We start from the raw sequence: 17,457 nt of genomic DNA, 5'->3' as shown, positions 1-17,457 counted from the left end.
TTAAGACCCGGGACATATCTTTTGAAAAATATCTTATTGCATCTGCTGTGGAGAATGTTTTTAAGGTCAGGATTCTGAAGTCTGCAGTATACTCCTGAACCTCTCAGGAAGTGAAAAAATACAATTTTATTATATAAATTACAGGAAAAGAGGGTGAAATAAAGGAGTCCATTACAAATTCTTTTTTTTTTTTTTTTTTTTTTAAACTTTGCTTAATTGAATATTGTATGAAAAAAAATTTTTTGGATTGGGACTGGTTTATACCTCCCTTTTTAGAAACCGCCTAGTCTAGTGGTATAGCTCCTGCAATCTAGAAACTGTAACATATGCTTCTAAATCTCCTTGAATTATTCCCTTTTTTACTTGCACCTTCTGATACTGTTATTGGAAAACGAGGGTTTCAGTCTGGGCCTGTGAATCTTAAACCTGAGCATTTCCAGGGCCGCCTTGTAGCCTGAAGTGGCTGAATCTATACCACAGCACCCTCCTTGTGTGATTTAAACTAGTTAATTTGCTTCCTGTAATTCCATTAGGCGTTGTTGCACTCTGAACCCTTTGTGTTCTGCTTACATTGTTAATCGCCAAGTTGCCAAATCCTCCTGTATGCTAAAGTACTGTTTTGGTCCTTATCTAAGAAACTAATTGACACAAAGCACAGCATTATACACAAATCCATTTGTATTATGTTTTTAATATAGTCAAAATCTACAATATTAAAAAAAACAAAGTCTTATATAATCAACTCCTATTTCTATAAGCTTAAAGGGATAGTAAATTCCAAATTAAAATTTCATGATTCCGATAGGGCATGTAATTTTAAAGAAGTTTATAATTTACTTTTATCATCAAATTTGCTTTGTTCTCTTTGTATTCTTAGTTGAAAGCTAAACCTAGGTAGGCTCATATGCTAATTTTTAACACTTTGAAGGCGGCCTCTTATCTGAATGTATTTGACAGTTTTTCACAGCTAGAGGGCATTAGTTCATGTGTTTCATATAGATAACATTGTGCTCACACACGTGCAGTTGTTTGAGTCAGCACTAATATGCAGAAGCTTAGATACAAGGTAATTAGAGGTAAAACCTATATTTATATAACAGTGTTGGTTATGCAAAACTGGGGATTATCTATCTTTTAAACAATAACATTTTTGGTGTTTACTATCCCTTTAAAGGGACATTGTACTCACAGTTAAATGAAAAGTTTTTCAGATGTTATAAATAGCCCCTTTTTATCTATTTGACTTTATCAAGCAAGTTTTTTGATGATATTTTTTTCTTGTTTCTTTAGCACTTTGGAGGGTTTTTATGTTGATGATGCAATACAAGGTCAAGGGGTGTATACCTACGAGGATGGAGGTGCCCTGCATGGAACTTACGTAGATGGAGATCTAAATGGTCCAGCTCAGGAATTTGATGTAGATAGAAGACTAATCTTTAAAGGACAATATAAAGACAACATTCGACATGGCATATGTTGGATTTACTATACAGTAAGATTATTTTGGCATTTTTTTTTAAAGTGTTGTATTCCCTAATATATTAAAAGAAAGGACTGTATGCATTTACATGTGAAACTCAATACCTGTTTATCTTGTGGGATAATGTTATTTGTATCTGCCTTACATAGTTCAGTATAAGAGCCAGGTGCCCAAGGAAGATGGAATGTGAACTGTGGGTAACTACCCTGTGTACCAACTAGCTAGGTTTTGATTGTTCATGTGGTGCACTAGGTTGCATGTCTTTTAGCCACAGGAGCAGATCCTCCCCCTTTATTCTACCCCAGCATAGCAAGGGTTTTATCTCTTGTCATTTTGGGTATTCTGGTCAATCAAGGGATTTAACACCGTTACAAGTTTTATGCATCAGTGATTGAACTCCTCGATTACCCATGCATGTTTCTGGCAATCAAGGGATTAAATAAAATGTGTCACGGATGTTAGACGGGTAGCAGAAATATATATATATATATATATATATATATATATATATATATATATATATATATATATATATATATATACACACACCCCACACACCCCTGTTAAAATGTCAGGTTTCTGTGATGTAAAAAAATGAGACAAAGATAAATAATTTCAGAACTTTTCCCACCTTTAATGTGACCTATAAACTGTACAACTTGATTGAAAATCAAACTGAAGCTTCTAGATGGAGGGAAGTAAAAATAAAAAACGAAAATAATATGGTTGCATAAGTATGGGGATGTAGCTGTGTTTAGAATTGAGCAATCACATTCAAAATCATGTTAAATAGGAGTCAGTACACACCGGTCATTTACAGTGGCTCTGATTAACCCCAAATAAAGTTTAGTTGGTCTTTCCTGACATATTCTTAGTCGCAACCTACAGCAAAAGCCATGGTCCGCAGAAAGCTTCTAAAGCATCAGAGGGATCTCATTGTTAAAAGGTGTCAGTCAGGAGAACGGTACAAAAGAATTTCCAAGGCATTAGATATACCATGGAACACAGTGAAGACAGTCATCATCAAGTGGAGAAAATATGGCGCAACAGTGACATTACCAAGAACTGGACGTCTCTCCAAAATTGATGAAAAGACGAGAAGAAAACTGGTCTGGGAGGCTGCCAAGAGGCCTACAGCACAATTAAAGGAGCTGCAGGAATATCTGTCAAGACAGAAGCCTTTGCTTACGGAAAAAAACATTGAAGCCCAGCTAAATGTTGCAAAAACACATCTGAAGTCTCCCAAAAGCATGTCGCAAAAGGTGTTCAGGTTTGATGAAACCAAGATTAAACGTTTTGGCCATAATTCCAAAAGATATGTTTGGTGCAAAAACAACACTGCATATAACCAAAAGAACACCATACACACAGTGAAGCATGGTGGTGGCAGCATCATGCTTTGGGTCTGTTTTTCTTCAGCTGGAACTGGGGCCTTAGTCAAGGTAGAGGGAAATATGAACAGTTCCTAATATCAGACAATATTGGCACAAAACCTTCAGGCTTCTACTAGAAAGCTGAACATAAAGAGGAACTTCATCTTTCAGCATGACAACGACCCAAAGCATACATCCAAATCAACAAAGGAATGGCTTCACCAGAAGAAGAATGTTTTGGAATGGCCCAGTCAGAGCCCAGACCTGAATCCAATCGAAAATCTGTGGGGTTATCTTAAGTGGGCTGTGCACAAGAGATGCCCTCACAATCTGACAGAGTGTTTTTGCAAAGAAGAGTGGGCAAATCTTGCAAGTCAAGATGTGCCATGCTGAAAAACTCATACCCAAAAAGACTAAGTGCTGTAATAAAATCAAAGGGTGCTTCAACAAAGTATTATATTAAGGGTGTGCACACTTTTGCAACCATATTATTTTAGTTTTTTTATTTCTACTTCCCTCTACCTAAAAGATTTTAGTTTGTTTTACAATTGAGTTGTACAGTTTATAGGTCTCAATAAAGGTGGAAAAAGTTTTGAAATGACTATTTATATTTTATTTTTCCTTTTTATTTTCTCTTTTCTTAAAAATCTTTTACTGTGAAAGTAGTGACGTTTCGGGGACAAAGTATCCCCTTCCTCAGATACTTTGTCCCCCGAAACATCACTACTTTCACAGTAAAAGATTTTTTCGGAAAGACCAGCGAGTGCCAGTTTTGTGTTCAGCTATATTTAATTACACTAGCAAGAAGTAAGTAAAGTAAGAATGCTTTCAAAAATAGGAATGTTAGTATATATGCCAGGATATACTAACATTCCTATTTTTGAAAGCATTCTTACTTTACAGCATTTTTTCACACCTGTGTTAAATGTCTGCACAGTACAGTATGTGTGTGTGTGTGTTTATACATTATAGGGGTATCCATTGATGCAAGTAATATATTAAAATTCAGAAATACAGGGACATTGCAATCTATCTGGTTTAAGAAAACATAGTATTTTGAAAAAAAAACAAATACTATGAGTGTAGAAATATGCAATGTCGATCTCAGTGACGTGATTCTGAGACCAACACACTTCGATTGTGTCATGTTAGCTATGTGGTTCTATACTTGCAGAACACCATTATCTTCATTATGAGCCACGTTGACAAAAGCAGGCTTTGGGTTCATTGGTTTGCAGGATGGAGGCAGTCTTGTTGGAGCTGTAAATGAAGACGGAGAGATGACTGGGGATAAGATAGCATACGTGTATCCTGATGGAAGGACAGCACTTTATGGAACGTTTGTTGATGGAGAAATGATAGAAGGAAAATTGGCCACTGTCGCCTATATAGAAGGAAAGCCATACTTTGATGTGGTCCCTGGGGGTATGTACTCTTGATACAAGCTTATGCTAACACATAGCATGTACTTAGTCACCTGTTATGCTCTTATCACTGGTTTATGTTAAAGGACATGTTAAAATTAAAGAAAAGCAATTATTTTTTTTTTTCATTAAGAGTTTAAATATCTTGGAACAAAACAAGGATTGCAAGACCCATATTGCTTAAAGGGACATAAAAGTCAAAATTAAACTGTCATGATTCAGTTCCTTTTTTTTTTCATTTACTTCTATTATTAAATTTACTTTTGTTCTCTTGGTATCCTTTTGTTGAGATCATCTGACGTGGTAGAGATAAAACTCCCTGAACACTTTTTTGCACAAGCGCAGTGCAATGGTACACTGTCCGCTGCCCGTTCGATGTGAAGGCAGGGGAACACGTTGCAGTGTTAGAAACCATGTCGATTTGACTTTTTAAAGGGACAATATACAACAATTTTCATATAACTGAATGTAATAGACACTACTATAAAGAAGAATATGCACAAATACTGAACCTTCTTAGAAGTTCCCAGTTTAGCACTGTTGATGAGGTAAGGCTGGAACACTCGGTGAAAGGGGCAGGTAGAGCAGACACTACCCCGCTACCCTGCACATGAAAAGACAAAATACACAAATAGGAGCAAGCAAGAATCTGTAGACTTCAGTCTACACCTGATACTTTGGGGCTAGGTTAGGAGTCTGAAAATAAGTACAATGATATAAAAAAAAAAAAAAAAGCAACACTATAAATTGTTACAAAAACACTCCCAGATGAGCTATATAAATGGATTGTCTACAAAACATTTATTCAAAGAAAAATCTAGTTTACAATGTCCCTTTAATACACAAGTCCCCTCCAGAGCAGCATTGGGACCTTGCTGAACACATCATGTAAACCAATGTAATATATGTGTAGCCACCAAAGAGCAACTACTCCCAGTCGTGAATGACTATTAAAACATACCTAGGTAGGCTCAGAAATGAAGGACAGCAAGAGAACAAAGTAAATTTAAAAAAAAAATGAAAAATTTTAACCTTGAAAGTTCATTTTTCACTTTTTGTGTATCTTTTTTAAATCTGTTTTTGTTTACCACTTCAATATGAACTAGTCTTAATAGCAGTTATTGTCTCTTGCTAATAAAATCACATTATTATCATCTAATAAGAGACAATGTAAAATAAAGCTAATGAATTATTCTGAATTAACTATAACAAACAAGAAATGTGATATGTTGTCACATCTCTCTAGACACTACATTTGCAGCCATTAAACAGATGTGCAAATTAACTCTTCTCACGATAGCTCTAAAATAGTTTAGAATGGGCATAAACCTGAGACTTCAGTCATACATTAAACTGGTGTAAAACATTAACTTATTGTAAATTTATCAAGATTGATTTCTTACATTATTGTTTATTTTATTCACATGACATATGTATATGGTCTTGATGTCAAACCCCCAAATAAATCATAATGTAAAAGTCTAATACAGGTACAAATCCCTAAATCCACAATTCCAAAATCCAGAGTTATTCCGAAATCCAGACTTTTTCATTAATTTTTTTTTTTAAATAAAATTATTAAAAATTACAATTTCTCCTGTTAAGTGTGGTCAGTCCACGGGTCATCATTACTTCTGGGATATTATCTCCTCCCCTACAGGAAGTGAAAGAGGATTCACCCAGCAGAGCTGCTATATTGCTCCTCCCCTCTACGTCACCCCCAGTCATTCTCTTGCACCCAACGAATAGATAGGATGTGTGAGAGGACTGTGGTGATTTTAATTAGTTTATTACCTTCAATCAAAAGTTTGTTATTTTATAATAGCACCGGAGTGTGTTATTCCTTCTCTGGTAGAATTTGAAGAAGAATCTACCTGAGTTTTTTCTATGATTTTAGCTGGAGTAGTTAAGATCATATTGCTGTTTCTCGGCCATCTGAGGAGAGGTAAACTTCAGATCAGGGGACAGCGGGCAGATTAATCTGCAAAGAGGTATGTAGCAGTTTATTATTTTCTGACATGGAATTGATGAGAAAATCCTGCCATACCGTTATAATGTAAACTCAGCCTTAAATGCAGTAGAGGTAGCTGGTATCAGGCTGTCATGTATGTATATTTTACACTTCAGTATTCTGGGGAATGGTACTTCACTGGATTTATACTGTATGCATAGACTTAACCTATTTTGCAGGGACTTGCAATAGGTTTTAAATAACAATTAATTTATTGAGGTTAAACGTTTTTTTGCTGGCATGTAAAATCGTTTATTTCTCTGAGGTACTGGGTGAAAAAATGTTTTGGGCACTATTTTTTCCACTTGGCAATAGTTTTGTTTAAATTAAAGCAGTTTACTGATCTCTCTCACTGTTATGTGTGAGGGGGAGGGGCCATTTTTGGCGCTTTTACTACGCATCAAAAAACTCAGTCAGAAGTTCATTTTCTTCCTGCATGATCCGGTTCATCTCTACAGAACTCAGGGATCTCCAAAGCTTGTTTTGAGGGAGGTAATCATTCACAGCAGAGCTGTGAAGATTGTAGTTGACTGTGATAAAAAACGTTTATTTGTGTATTTTTTTCTGCTGTCAGGGTTAGTTATCCTTTGCTAATGGGAACAATCCTTTGCTAAAATTGTATATTTCTTACAAAGATTTGATGCTATAACTTATTTATTTTCAACTGTCATAATTTTTTCTGTGCTTCTTATAGGCACAGTTCGTTTTCATATTATTGTAAATTACTTGAAAAGCATTTCCAAGTTGCTAGTTTATTGCTAGTGTGTTTAACATGTCTGATTCAGAGGAAGATACATGTGCTATATGTGCTAATGCCAAAGTGGAGCCCAATAGAAATTTATGTACTAATTGTATTGATGTTACTTTAAATAAAGGTCAATCTGTACAAACTGAACATATTTCACCTAACAACGAGGGGAGAGTTATGCCGACTAACTCGCCTCACGTGTCAGTACCTGCATCTCCCGCTCGGGAGGTGCGTGATATTGTAGCGCCGAGTACATCTGGGCGGCCATTTCAAATCACATTACAGGATATGGCTACTGTTATGACTGAAGTTTTGGCTAAATTACCAGAACTTAGAGGCAAGCGTGATCACTCTGGGGTGAGAACAGAGTGCGCTGATAATATTAGGGCCATGTCAGACACTGCGTCACAGGTGGCAGAACATGAGGACGGAGAACTTCATTCTGTAGGTGACGGTTCTGATCCAAACAGACTGGATTCAGATATTTCAAATTTTAAATTTAAGCTGGAAAACCTCCGTGTATTACTAGGGGAGGTGTTAGCGGCTCTGAATGATTGTAACACAGTTGCAATACCAGAGAAAATGTGTAGGTTGGATAAATATTTTGCGGTACCGGCGAGTACTGATGTTTTTCCTATACCTAAGAGACTTACTGAAATTGTTACTAAGGAGTGGGATAGGCCCGGTGTGTCGTTCTCACCTCCTCCGATATTTAGAAAAATGTTTCCAATAGACGCCACCACACGGGACTTATGGCAGACGGTCCCTAAGGTGGAGGGAGCAGTTTCTACTTTAGCTAAGCGTACCACTATCCCGGTGGAGGATAGCTGTGCTTTTTCAGATCCAATGGATAAGAAATTAGAGGGTTACCTTAAGAAAATGTTTGTTCAACAAGGTTTTATATTGCAACCTCTTGCATGTATTGCGCCTGTCACGGCTGCAGCAGCTTTTTGGTTTGAGTCTCTGGAAGAGACACTTCAATCATCTACACTAGATGAGATTACACACAAACTTAAAGCCCTTAAGTTAGCTAACTCATTTATTTCAGATGCCGTAGTACATTTAACTAAACTTACGGCCAAGAATTCCGGATTTGCCATTCAGGCACGCAGAGCACTGTGGCTAAAATCCTGGTCAGCTGATGTTACTTCTAAATCTAAATTGCTTAATATACCTTTCAAAGGGCAGACCTTATTCGGGCCCGGGTTGAAAGAGATTATCGCTGACATTACAGGAGGTAAAGGCCATGCCCTGCCTCAGGACAAAGCCAAACCTAGGGCTAGACAATCTTATTTTCGTTCCTTTCGTAATTTCAAAGCAGGAACAGCATCAACTTCCTCTGCACCAAAACAGGAAGGAGCTGTTGCTCGCTACAGACAAGGCTGGAAACCTAACCAGTCCTGGAACAAGGGCAAGCAGGCCAGGAAACCTGCTGCTGCCCCTAAGACAGCATGAATCGAGGGCCCCCGATCCGGGACCGGATCTAGTAGGGGGCAGACTTTCTCTCTTCGCCCAGGCTTGGGCAAGAGATGTTCAGGATCCCTGGGCGTTAGAGATCATATCTCAGGGATACCTTCTGGACTTCAAATCCTCTCCCCCAAGAGGGAGATTTCATCTGTCAAGGTTGTCAACAAACCAAATAAAGAAAGAAGCGATCTTTTATTAATGGGAGTGATCCATCCAGTTCCGCGGTCGGAACAAGGACAAGGGTTTTACTCAAATCTGTTTGTAGTTCCCAAAAAAGAGGGAACTTTCAGACCAATCTTGGATTTAAAGATCCTAAACAAATTCCTAAGAGTTCCATCGTTCAAGATGGAAACTATTCGAACAATTTTGCCCATGATCCAAGAGGGTCAGTACATGACCACAGTGGATTTAAAGGATGCTTACCTTCACATACCGATTCACAGAAGTCATTACCGGTATCTAAGGTTTGCCTTTCTAGACAGGCATTACCAGTTTGTAGCTCTTCCATTCGGATTGGCTACGGCTCCAAGAATCTTCACAAAGGTTCTGGGTACTCTTCTGGCGGTACTAAGACCGCGAGGAATTTCGGTAGCTCCGTACCTAGACGACATTCTGATACAAGCTTCAAGCTTTCAAACTGCCAAGTCTCATACAGAGTTAGTACTGGCATTTCTAAGGTCGCATGGATGGAAGGTGAACGAAAAGAAGAGTTCTCTCTTTCCACTCACAAGAGTTCCCTTCTTAGGGACTCTGATAGATTCTGTAGAAATGAAGATTTACCTGACAGAAGACAGGTTAACAAAGCTTCAAAATGCATGCCGTGTCCTTCATTCCATTCAACACCCGTCAGTAGCTCAATGCATGGAGGTGATCGGCTTAATGGTAGCGGCAATGGACATAGTACCTTTTGCACGCCTACATCTCAGACCGCTGCAATTGTGCATGCTAAGTCAGTGGAATGGGGATTACTCAGATTTGTCCCCCACTCTGAATCTGAATCAAGAGACCAGAAATTCTCTTCTATGGTGGCTTTATCGGCCACACCTGTCCAGGGGGATGCCATTCAGCAGGCCAGACTGGACAATTGTAACAACAGACGCCAGCCTACTAGGTTGGGGCGCTGTCTGGAATTCTCTGAAGGCTCAGGGACTATGGAATCAGGAGGAGAGTCTCCTTCCAATAAACATTCTGGAATTGAGAGCAGTTCTCAATGCCCTTCTGGCTTGGCCCCAGTTAACAACTCGGGGGTTCATCAGGTTTCAGTCGGACAACATCACGACTGTAGCTTACATCAACCATCAGGGAGGGACAAGAAGCTCCCTAGCAATGATGGAAGTATCAAAGATAATTCGCTGGGCAGAGTCTCACTCTTGCCACCTGTCTGCAATCCACATCCCGGGAGTGGAGAACTGGGAGGCGGATTTCTTAAGTCGTCAGACTTTTCATCCGGGGGAGTGGGAACTTCATCCGGAGGTCTTTGCCCAGATACTTCGACGTTGGGGCAAACCAGAGATAGATCTCATGGCGTCTCGTCAGAACGCCAAGCTTCCTCGCTACGGGTCAAGATCCAGGGATCCGGGAGCGGTTCTGATAGATGCTTTGACAGCACCTTGGACCTTCGGGATGGCTTATGTGTTTCCACCCTTCCCGATGCTTCCTCGATTGATTGCCAGAATCAAACAGGAGAGAGCATCAGTGATTCTAATAGCACCTGCATGGCCACGCAGGACTTGGTATGCAGATCTAGTGGACATGTCATCCTGTCCGCCTTGGTCTCTACCTCTGAAACAGGACCTTCTGATCCAGGGTCCATTCAAACATCAAAATCTAACTTCTCTGAAGCTGACTGCTTGGAAATTGAACGCTTGATTTTTTCAAAACGTGGTTTTTCTGAGCCAGTTATTGATACCTTAATACAGGCTAGGAAGCCTGTTACCAGAAGGATTTACCATAAAATATGGCGTAAATACTTATATTGGTGCGAATCCAAGAGTTACTCATGGAGTAAGGTTAGGATTCCAAGGATATTGTCTTTTCTACAAGAAGGTTTAGAAAAGGGGTTATCCGCTAGTTCTTTAAAGGGACAGATTTCAGCTCTGTCCATTCTTTTACACAAACGTCTGTCAGAAGTTCCGGACGTTCAAGCTTTTTGTCAGGCTTTAGCTAGGATCAAGCCTGTGTTTAAAACTGTTGCTCCGCCATGGAGTTTGAACTTAGTTCTTAATGTTTTACAGGGTGTTCCGTTTGAACCCCTTCATTCCATTGATATCAAGTTGTTATCTTGGAAAGTTCTGTTTTTAATGGCTATTTCCTCGGCTCGAAGAGTTTCTGAGTTATCTGCCTTACATTGTGATTCTCCTTATCTGATTTTTCATTCAGACAAGGTAGTTCTGCGTACTAAACCTGGGTTCCTACCTAAGGTGGTCACTAACAGGAATATCAATCAAGAGATTGTTGTTCCATCTTTGTGTCCTAATCCTTCCTCGAAGAAGGAACGTCTGCTACACAATCTAGATGTAGTCCGTGCCCTGAAATTTTATCTACAGGCAACTAAGGATTTTCGTCAAACGTCTTCCCTGTTTGTCGTTTATTCTGGTCAGAGGAGAGGTCAAAAAGCTTCGGCTACCTCTCTCTCTTTTTGGCTTCGTAGCATAATACGATTAGCCTATGAGACTGCTGGACAGCAGCCTCCTGAAAGAATTACAGCTCATTCTACTAGAGCTGTGGCTTCCACTTGGGCCTTTAAGAATGAGGCTTCTGTTGAACAGATTTGCAAGGCTGCAACTTGGTCTTCTCTTCATACTTTTTCCAAATTTTCCAAATTTGACACTTTTGCTTCTTCGGAGGCTGTTTTTGGGAGAAAGGTTCTTCAGGCAGTGGTTCCCTCCGTATAAAGAGCCTGCCTGTCCCTCCCGTCATCCGTGTACTTTTGCTTTGGTATTGGTATCCCAGAAGTAATGATGACCCGTGGACTGACCACACTTAACAGGAGAAAACAAAATTTATGCTTACCTGATAAATTCATTTCTCCTGTAGTGTGGTCAGTCCACGGCCCGCCCTGTTTTTTATGGCAGGCTAAAAAATTTTTGGATTATACTCCAGTCACCACTACACCCTTGGGCTTCTCCTTTCTCGTTGGTCCTTTGGTCGAATGACTGGAGGTGACGTAGAGGGGAGGAGCTATATAGCAGCTCTGCTGGGTGAATCCTCTTGCACTTCCTGTAGGGGAGGAGATAATATCCCAGAAGTAATGATGACCCGTGGACTGACCACACTACAGGAGAAATGAATTTATCAGGTAAGCATAAATTTTGTTTTTCCCTGTCAGTAAGTCACAATCTTCTCTGCCTGTGTCTTTTTGGTTTGGCTTTTGTGTTCTAAAATGCAAATAATAGTCTGTGTTTATTTAAAATAACCTTTACCTTTCTGATTACTGTGCTAGTGTTCTGATGGTACTATGTATACAAAAGTAATAAAAATTAAAACTGCCTTTAGGTTGCATGTATAAGCTGTATTATGACCTGTAAATATTACTTAAACTTCTTCCCATTTTACAGATACAAACTATACAAGTGTTCTGAAATCCAAACTATTACAAAATTCTAACCTTTCCCGATCCCAAGCAGTTTGGATAAATGGTTTTGTACCTGTAATTACTTTTCATTTCCTTGATTTGGTTGCACCAGGTTAGAGACAAGCTGATTACTAGAAAAGGGAACTAAAGTTCAACCAGAGAATTATGAACCTATAAACCTGATGTAAGAAGTGGGGACTTTCCTAGAAAGATTACTAGGAGAAAATGTTCTGTGCTACATTTAACAAGATTATTAATGGAAATCAGAATGGTTTCATAAGAGACGTGAGATGTTAAACTAATCTAATTTCTTTTTAAGAGGTAAACATGGGTATGGACAAGGTGCGTGTAGAGATGTGCATTCTGCAGTTGCCGAATATTGAAGTAAGAATCTCTTTTAAGAGCCGAATAGCCTCCTTGTGCAAGTGAAACACACTAAGATATGGATTTGCACAGATCTTAGTGTGTTTCACTTGCACAAGAGGATATTTGGCTCAGAAAAAACAAAATTTATGCTTACCTGATAAATTTTATTTCTCTTGTGGTGTATCCAGTCCACGGGTTCATCCATTACTTGTGGGATATTCTCCTTCCCAACAGGAAGCTGCAAGAGGACACCCACAGCAGAGCTCTCTATATAGCTCCTCCCCTAACTGCCACCCCCAGTCATTCGACCGAAGGCAACCAAGAAAAAAGGAGAAACTATAGGGTGCAGTGGTGACTGTAGTTTAAAAATAAAAAACACCTGCCTTAAAATGACAGGGCGGGCCGTGGACTGGATACACCACAAGAGAAATAAATTTATAAGGTAAGCATAAATTTTGTTTTCTCTTGTAAAGGTGTATCCAGTCCACGGGTTCATCCATTACTTGTGGGATACCAATACCAAAGCTTTAGGACACAGATGAAGGGAGGGACAAGGCAGGAAACTTAAACGGAAGGCACCACTGCCTGTAAGACCTTTCTCCCAAAAATAGCCTCCGAAGAAGCAAAAGTATCAAATTTATAGAATTTAGAAAAGGTATGAAACGAAGACCAAGTCGCCGCCTTACAAATCTGTTCAACAGAGGCCTCATGTTTAAAAGCTCATGTGGAAGCTACTGCTCTAGTAGAATGAGCTGTAATTCTTTCAGAAGGCTGCTGGCCAGCAGTCTCATAAGCTAAGCGTATTATACTTCTTAGCCAAAAAGAAAGAGAAGTTGCCGAAGCCTTTTGGCCTCTCCTCTGTCCAGAGTAGACCACAAACAAAGCAGATGTATGACGAAAATCCTTCGTAGCTTGTAAATAAAACTTTAAAGCACGAACCACATCAAAATTGTGTAATAGACGTTCCTTCTTTGAAGAAGGATTAGGACATAGTGAAGGGACAACTATCTCCTGATTGATATTCTTATTAGATACCACCTTAGGAAGAAATCCAGGTTTGGTACGTAACCGTACCTTATCTGCATGGAAAATCAGATAAAGGGAATCTCACTGTAAAGCAGATAACTCCAAAACTCTTCGAGCCGAGGAGATAGCTACTAAAAACAGAACTTTCCAAGATAAAAGCTTAATATCTATGGAATGTAAAGGTTCAAACGGAACCCCTTGAAGAACTTTAAGAACTAAATTTAAACTCCATGGCGGAGCAACAGGTTTAAACACAGGCTTGATTCTAACTAAAGCCTGACAAAACGCTTGAACGTCTGGAAACTCAGCCAGATGTTTGTGCAAAAGAATAGACAGAGCAGAAATTTGTCCCTTTAAGGAACTAGCTGACAATCCCTTCTCCAATCCTTCTTGGAGAAAAGATAATATCCTAGGAATCCTGACCTTACTCCATGAGAAACCCTTGGATTCACACCAATGAAGATATTTACACCATATCTTATGATAGAATTTCCTGGTGACAGGCTTTCGAGCCTGAATTAAGGTATCAATGACCGATTCGCAAAAAAACACGCTTTGATAGAATCAAGCGTTCAATCTCCAAGCAGTCAGACGTAGAGAAATTAGATTTGGATGTTTGAAGGGACTCCTGCTTGATCTTGGCAATCAGACGAGGGAGCAGAGGAAACGGTGGAAACACATAAGCCAGGCTGAAGGACCAGGGCGCTGCTAGAGCATCTATCAGCGCTGCCTTGGGATCCCTGGACCTGGACCCGTAACAAGGAAGCTTGGCGTTCTGACGAGACGCCATGAGATCCAGTTCTGGTTTGTCCCATAGTTGGATCAACTGGGTAAATACCTCCGGATGGGGCTCCCACTCCCCCGGATGAAAAGTCTGCCGACTTAGAAAATCCGCCTCCCAGTTCTCTACTTCTGGGATATGGATAGCTGAGAGATGGCAAGAGTGAACCTCTGCCCATATAATTATCTTTGAAACCTCCAACATTGCCAGGGGGCTCCTTGTTCCCCCCTGATGGTTGATATAGGCTACAGTCGTGATGTTGTCCAACTGAAATCTGATGAACCTGACCGCAGCTAGCTGAGGCCAAGCCTGAAGAGCATTGCATATCGCTCTTAGTTCCAGAATGTTTATCGGAAGGAGGGCCTCCTCCTGAGTCCATGAACCCTGAGCCTTCAGGGAGTTCCAGACTGCACCCCAGCCCAGAAGGCTGGCATCTGTCGTTACTATAGTCCATTCTGGCCTGCGGAAACTCATTCCCTTGGACAGATGGACCCGAGATAGCCACCAGAGAAGAGAATCCCTGGTCTCTTCATCCAGATTTAGTAGAGGGGACAAATCTGTGTAATCCCCATTCCACTGATTGAGCATGCAAAGTTGCAGTGGTCTGAGATGTAGGGGGGCAAACGGAACTATGTCCATTGCCGCTACCATTAATCCGATTACCTCCATACACTGAGCCACTGACGGATGAGAAGTGGAATAAAGAGCACGGCAGGAAGTTAGAAGTTTTGACAACCTGACCTCTGTCAGATAAATCTTCATTTCTACTGAATCTATCAGAGTTCCTAGGAAGGAAACTCTTGTGAGAGGGGAGAGCGAACTCTTTCCTTCGTTCACCTTCCACCCGTGAGACCTCAGGAATGCCAGAACAATGTCCGTATGGGACCTGGCGATTTGAAAAGTCGACGCCTGTATCAGGATGTCGTCTAGGTAAGGGGCCACTGCTATACCCCGCGGTCCTAGAACCGCCAGAAGGGACCCTAGAACCTTCGTAAAGATTCTTGGTGCCATGGCTAACACGAAGGGAAGAGCCACAAACTGGTAATGCCTGTCTAGGAAGGCAAACCTGAGGAACTGATGATGATCCCTGTGTATCAGAATATGTAGATAAGCTTCCTTTAAATCCATGGTAGTCATATATTGACCTTCCTGGATCATAGGTAGGATGGTTCGAATAGTCTCCATCTTGAAGGATGGGACCCTGAGAAATTTGTTTAGGATCTTGAGATCCAAGATAGGTCTGAAAGTTCCCTCTTTCTTGGGAACTATAAACAGATTTGAATAGAAGCCCTGCCCCTGTTCCTCCTTTGGAACTGGGTGGATCACTCCCATAACTAGTAAGTCTTGAACGCAATGTAAGAATGCCTCTCTCTTTATCTGGTTTGCAGATAATTGTGAGAGATGAAATCTCCCCTTTGGAGATGAAGCTTTGTAATCCAGAAGATATCCCTGGGAAACGATCTCTAGAGCCCAGGGATCCTGGACGTCTCTTGCCCAAGCCTGGGCGAAGAGAGAAAGTCTGCCCCCCACTAGATCCGGTCCCGGATCGGGGGCTACTCCTTCATGCTTTCTTAGAGGCAGCAGCAGGCTTTTTGGCCTGTTTCCCCTTGTTCCAAGCCTGGTTAGGTCTCCAGACTGACTTGGACTGGGCAAAATTTCCCTCTTGTTTTGTAGAAGAGGAAGATGAAGCTGTTCCACTCTTGAAGTTTCGAAAGGAATGAAAATTAGTCTGTTTGGTCCTTAACTTGTTGGACCTATCCTGGGGAAGGGTGTGGCCTTTTCCTCCAGTAATATCAGCTGACCAGGATTTAAGCCATAGCGCCCTACGCGCCTGAATGGCAAAACCTGTATTTTTAGCCATTCGCTTGGTTAAATGAAAAACAGCGTCAGAAAAAAATGAATTGGCTAACTTAAGAGCTTTAAGCCTGTCAAGGATATCATCCAACGGGGTCTCTACCTGTAGAGCCTCCTCCAGAGACTCGAACCAGAAAGCCGCTGCAGCAGTGACTGGGGCAATGCAGGCAAGAGGCTGGAGAATAAAACCTTGTTGTATAAAGATTTTCTTAAGGAAACCCTCTAATTTTTTATCCATAGGATCTAGGAAAGCACAACTGTCCTCGACAGGATTAGTTGTACGCTTAGCTAGGGTAGAGACTGCTCCCTCCACCTTAGGGACCGTCTGCCACAAGTCCTGTGTAGCGGCATCTATAGGAAACATCTTTTTAAAAGCAGGAGGGGGGAGAGAACGGTAAACCTGGTCTATCCCATTCCTTAGTAATAATTTCTGAAAACCTCTTAGGGATTGGAAAAACGTCAGTGTAAACAGGCACAGCAAAGTATTTGTCCATTTTACACAATTTCTCTGGGACTACAATGGTGTCACAGTCATCCAGAGTCGCTAAAACCTCCCTGAGCAACACGCGGAGGTGTTCAAGCTTAAATTTAAATGCTGTCATTTCAGAGTCAGACTGAAGTAGCGCCTTCCCTGAATCAGAGAAGTCACCCACAGATAGAAGCTCTCCTGCTTCAACTTCTGCACATTGTGAGGGTATATCAGACATAGCTACTAAAGCGTCAGAGAGATCTGTATTTGTTCTAGCCCCACAACTGTCTCGCTTTCCTTGTAACCCTGGCAGTTTGGACAATACCTCTGTGAGGGTATGATTCATAACTGCCGCCATGTCTTGTAAGGTAAACGCATTGGACGCGCTAGATGTACTTGGCGTCCCTTGAGTGGGAGTTATAGGTTCTGACACGTGGGGAGAGCTAGATGGCATAACCTCCCTTTTGTCAGTCTCAGAAACCTCAGGTGATATCTTTAAGAGCCATAATAGGGTCTTTAGAACTTATAGAAAGGTTAGTGCATTTGGTACACATTCTAAGAGGGGGTTCCACAATGGCTTCTAAACATAATGAACAAGGAGTTTCCTCTATGTCAGACATGTTTAACAGACTAATAATGAGACCAGCAAGCTTGGAAAACACATTAATAAATGTGAAAAAAGCAATAATATAAAAACGGTACTGTGCCTATAAGAGAAATAAACTAGCACGTAAACTGCAAAACAGTGTTAAAAAGTAGTAAACTCTACGAAATTTTTACAGTGTGTATAAGGGACTAAAACAGCATTGCACCCACTTGCAAATGGATGATTAACCCCTCAGGCCCAAAAACGAATTAGAAAAACATTAAACCTGTTAACAAAC

General features: G+C 40.6%; 1 protein-coding gene across 1 annotated transcript in view; it reads left to right on the top strand.

Moving 5' to 3' along the window:
- Nucleotides 1–17,457, top strand: part of LOC128650031 (histone-lysine N-methyltransferase SETD7) — a 107,992-nt gene that overhangs the window by 47,456 nt on the left and 43,079 nt on the right. Inside the window, exons 3-4 of the mRNA XM_053703686.1 lie at nucleotides 1,291–1,492; nucleotides 4,092–4,278. Coding sequence (XP_053559661.1) covers nucleotides 1,291–1,492; nucleotides 4,092–4,278 — 389 coding nt within the window. The remainder of the gene's footprint in view (nucleotides 1–1,290; nucleotides 1,493–4,091; nucleotides 4,279–17,457) is intronic.

The sequence above is a fragment of the Bombina bombina genome, chromosome 2, assembly GCF_027579735.1.
Source record: "Bombina bombina isolate aBomBom1 chromosome 2, aBomBom1.pri, whole genome shotgun sequence".
NCBI lineage: Eukaryota > Metazoa > Chordata > Amphibia > Anura > Bombinatoridae > Bombina > Bombina bombina.
Note: the sequence above shows the minus strand (reverse complement) of the source record. Positions and strands in the feature narration are given on the sequence as shown.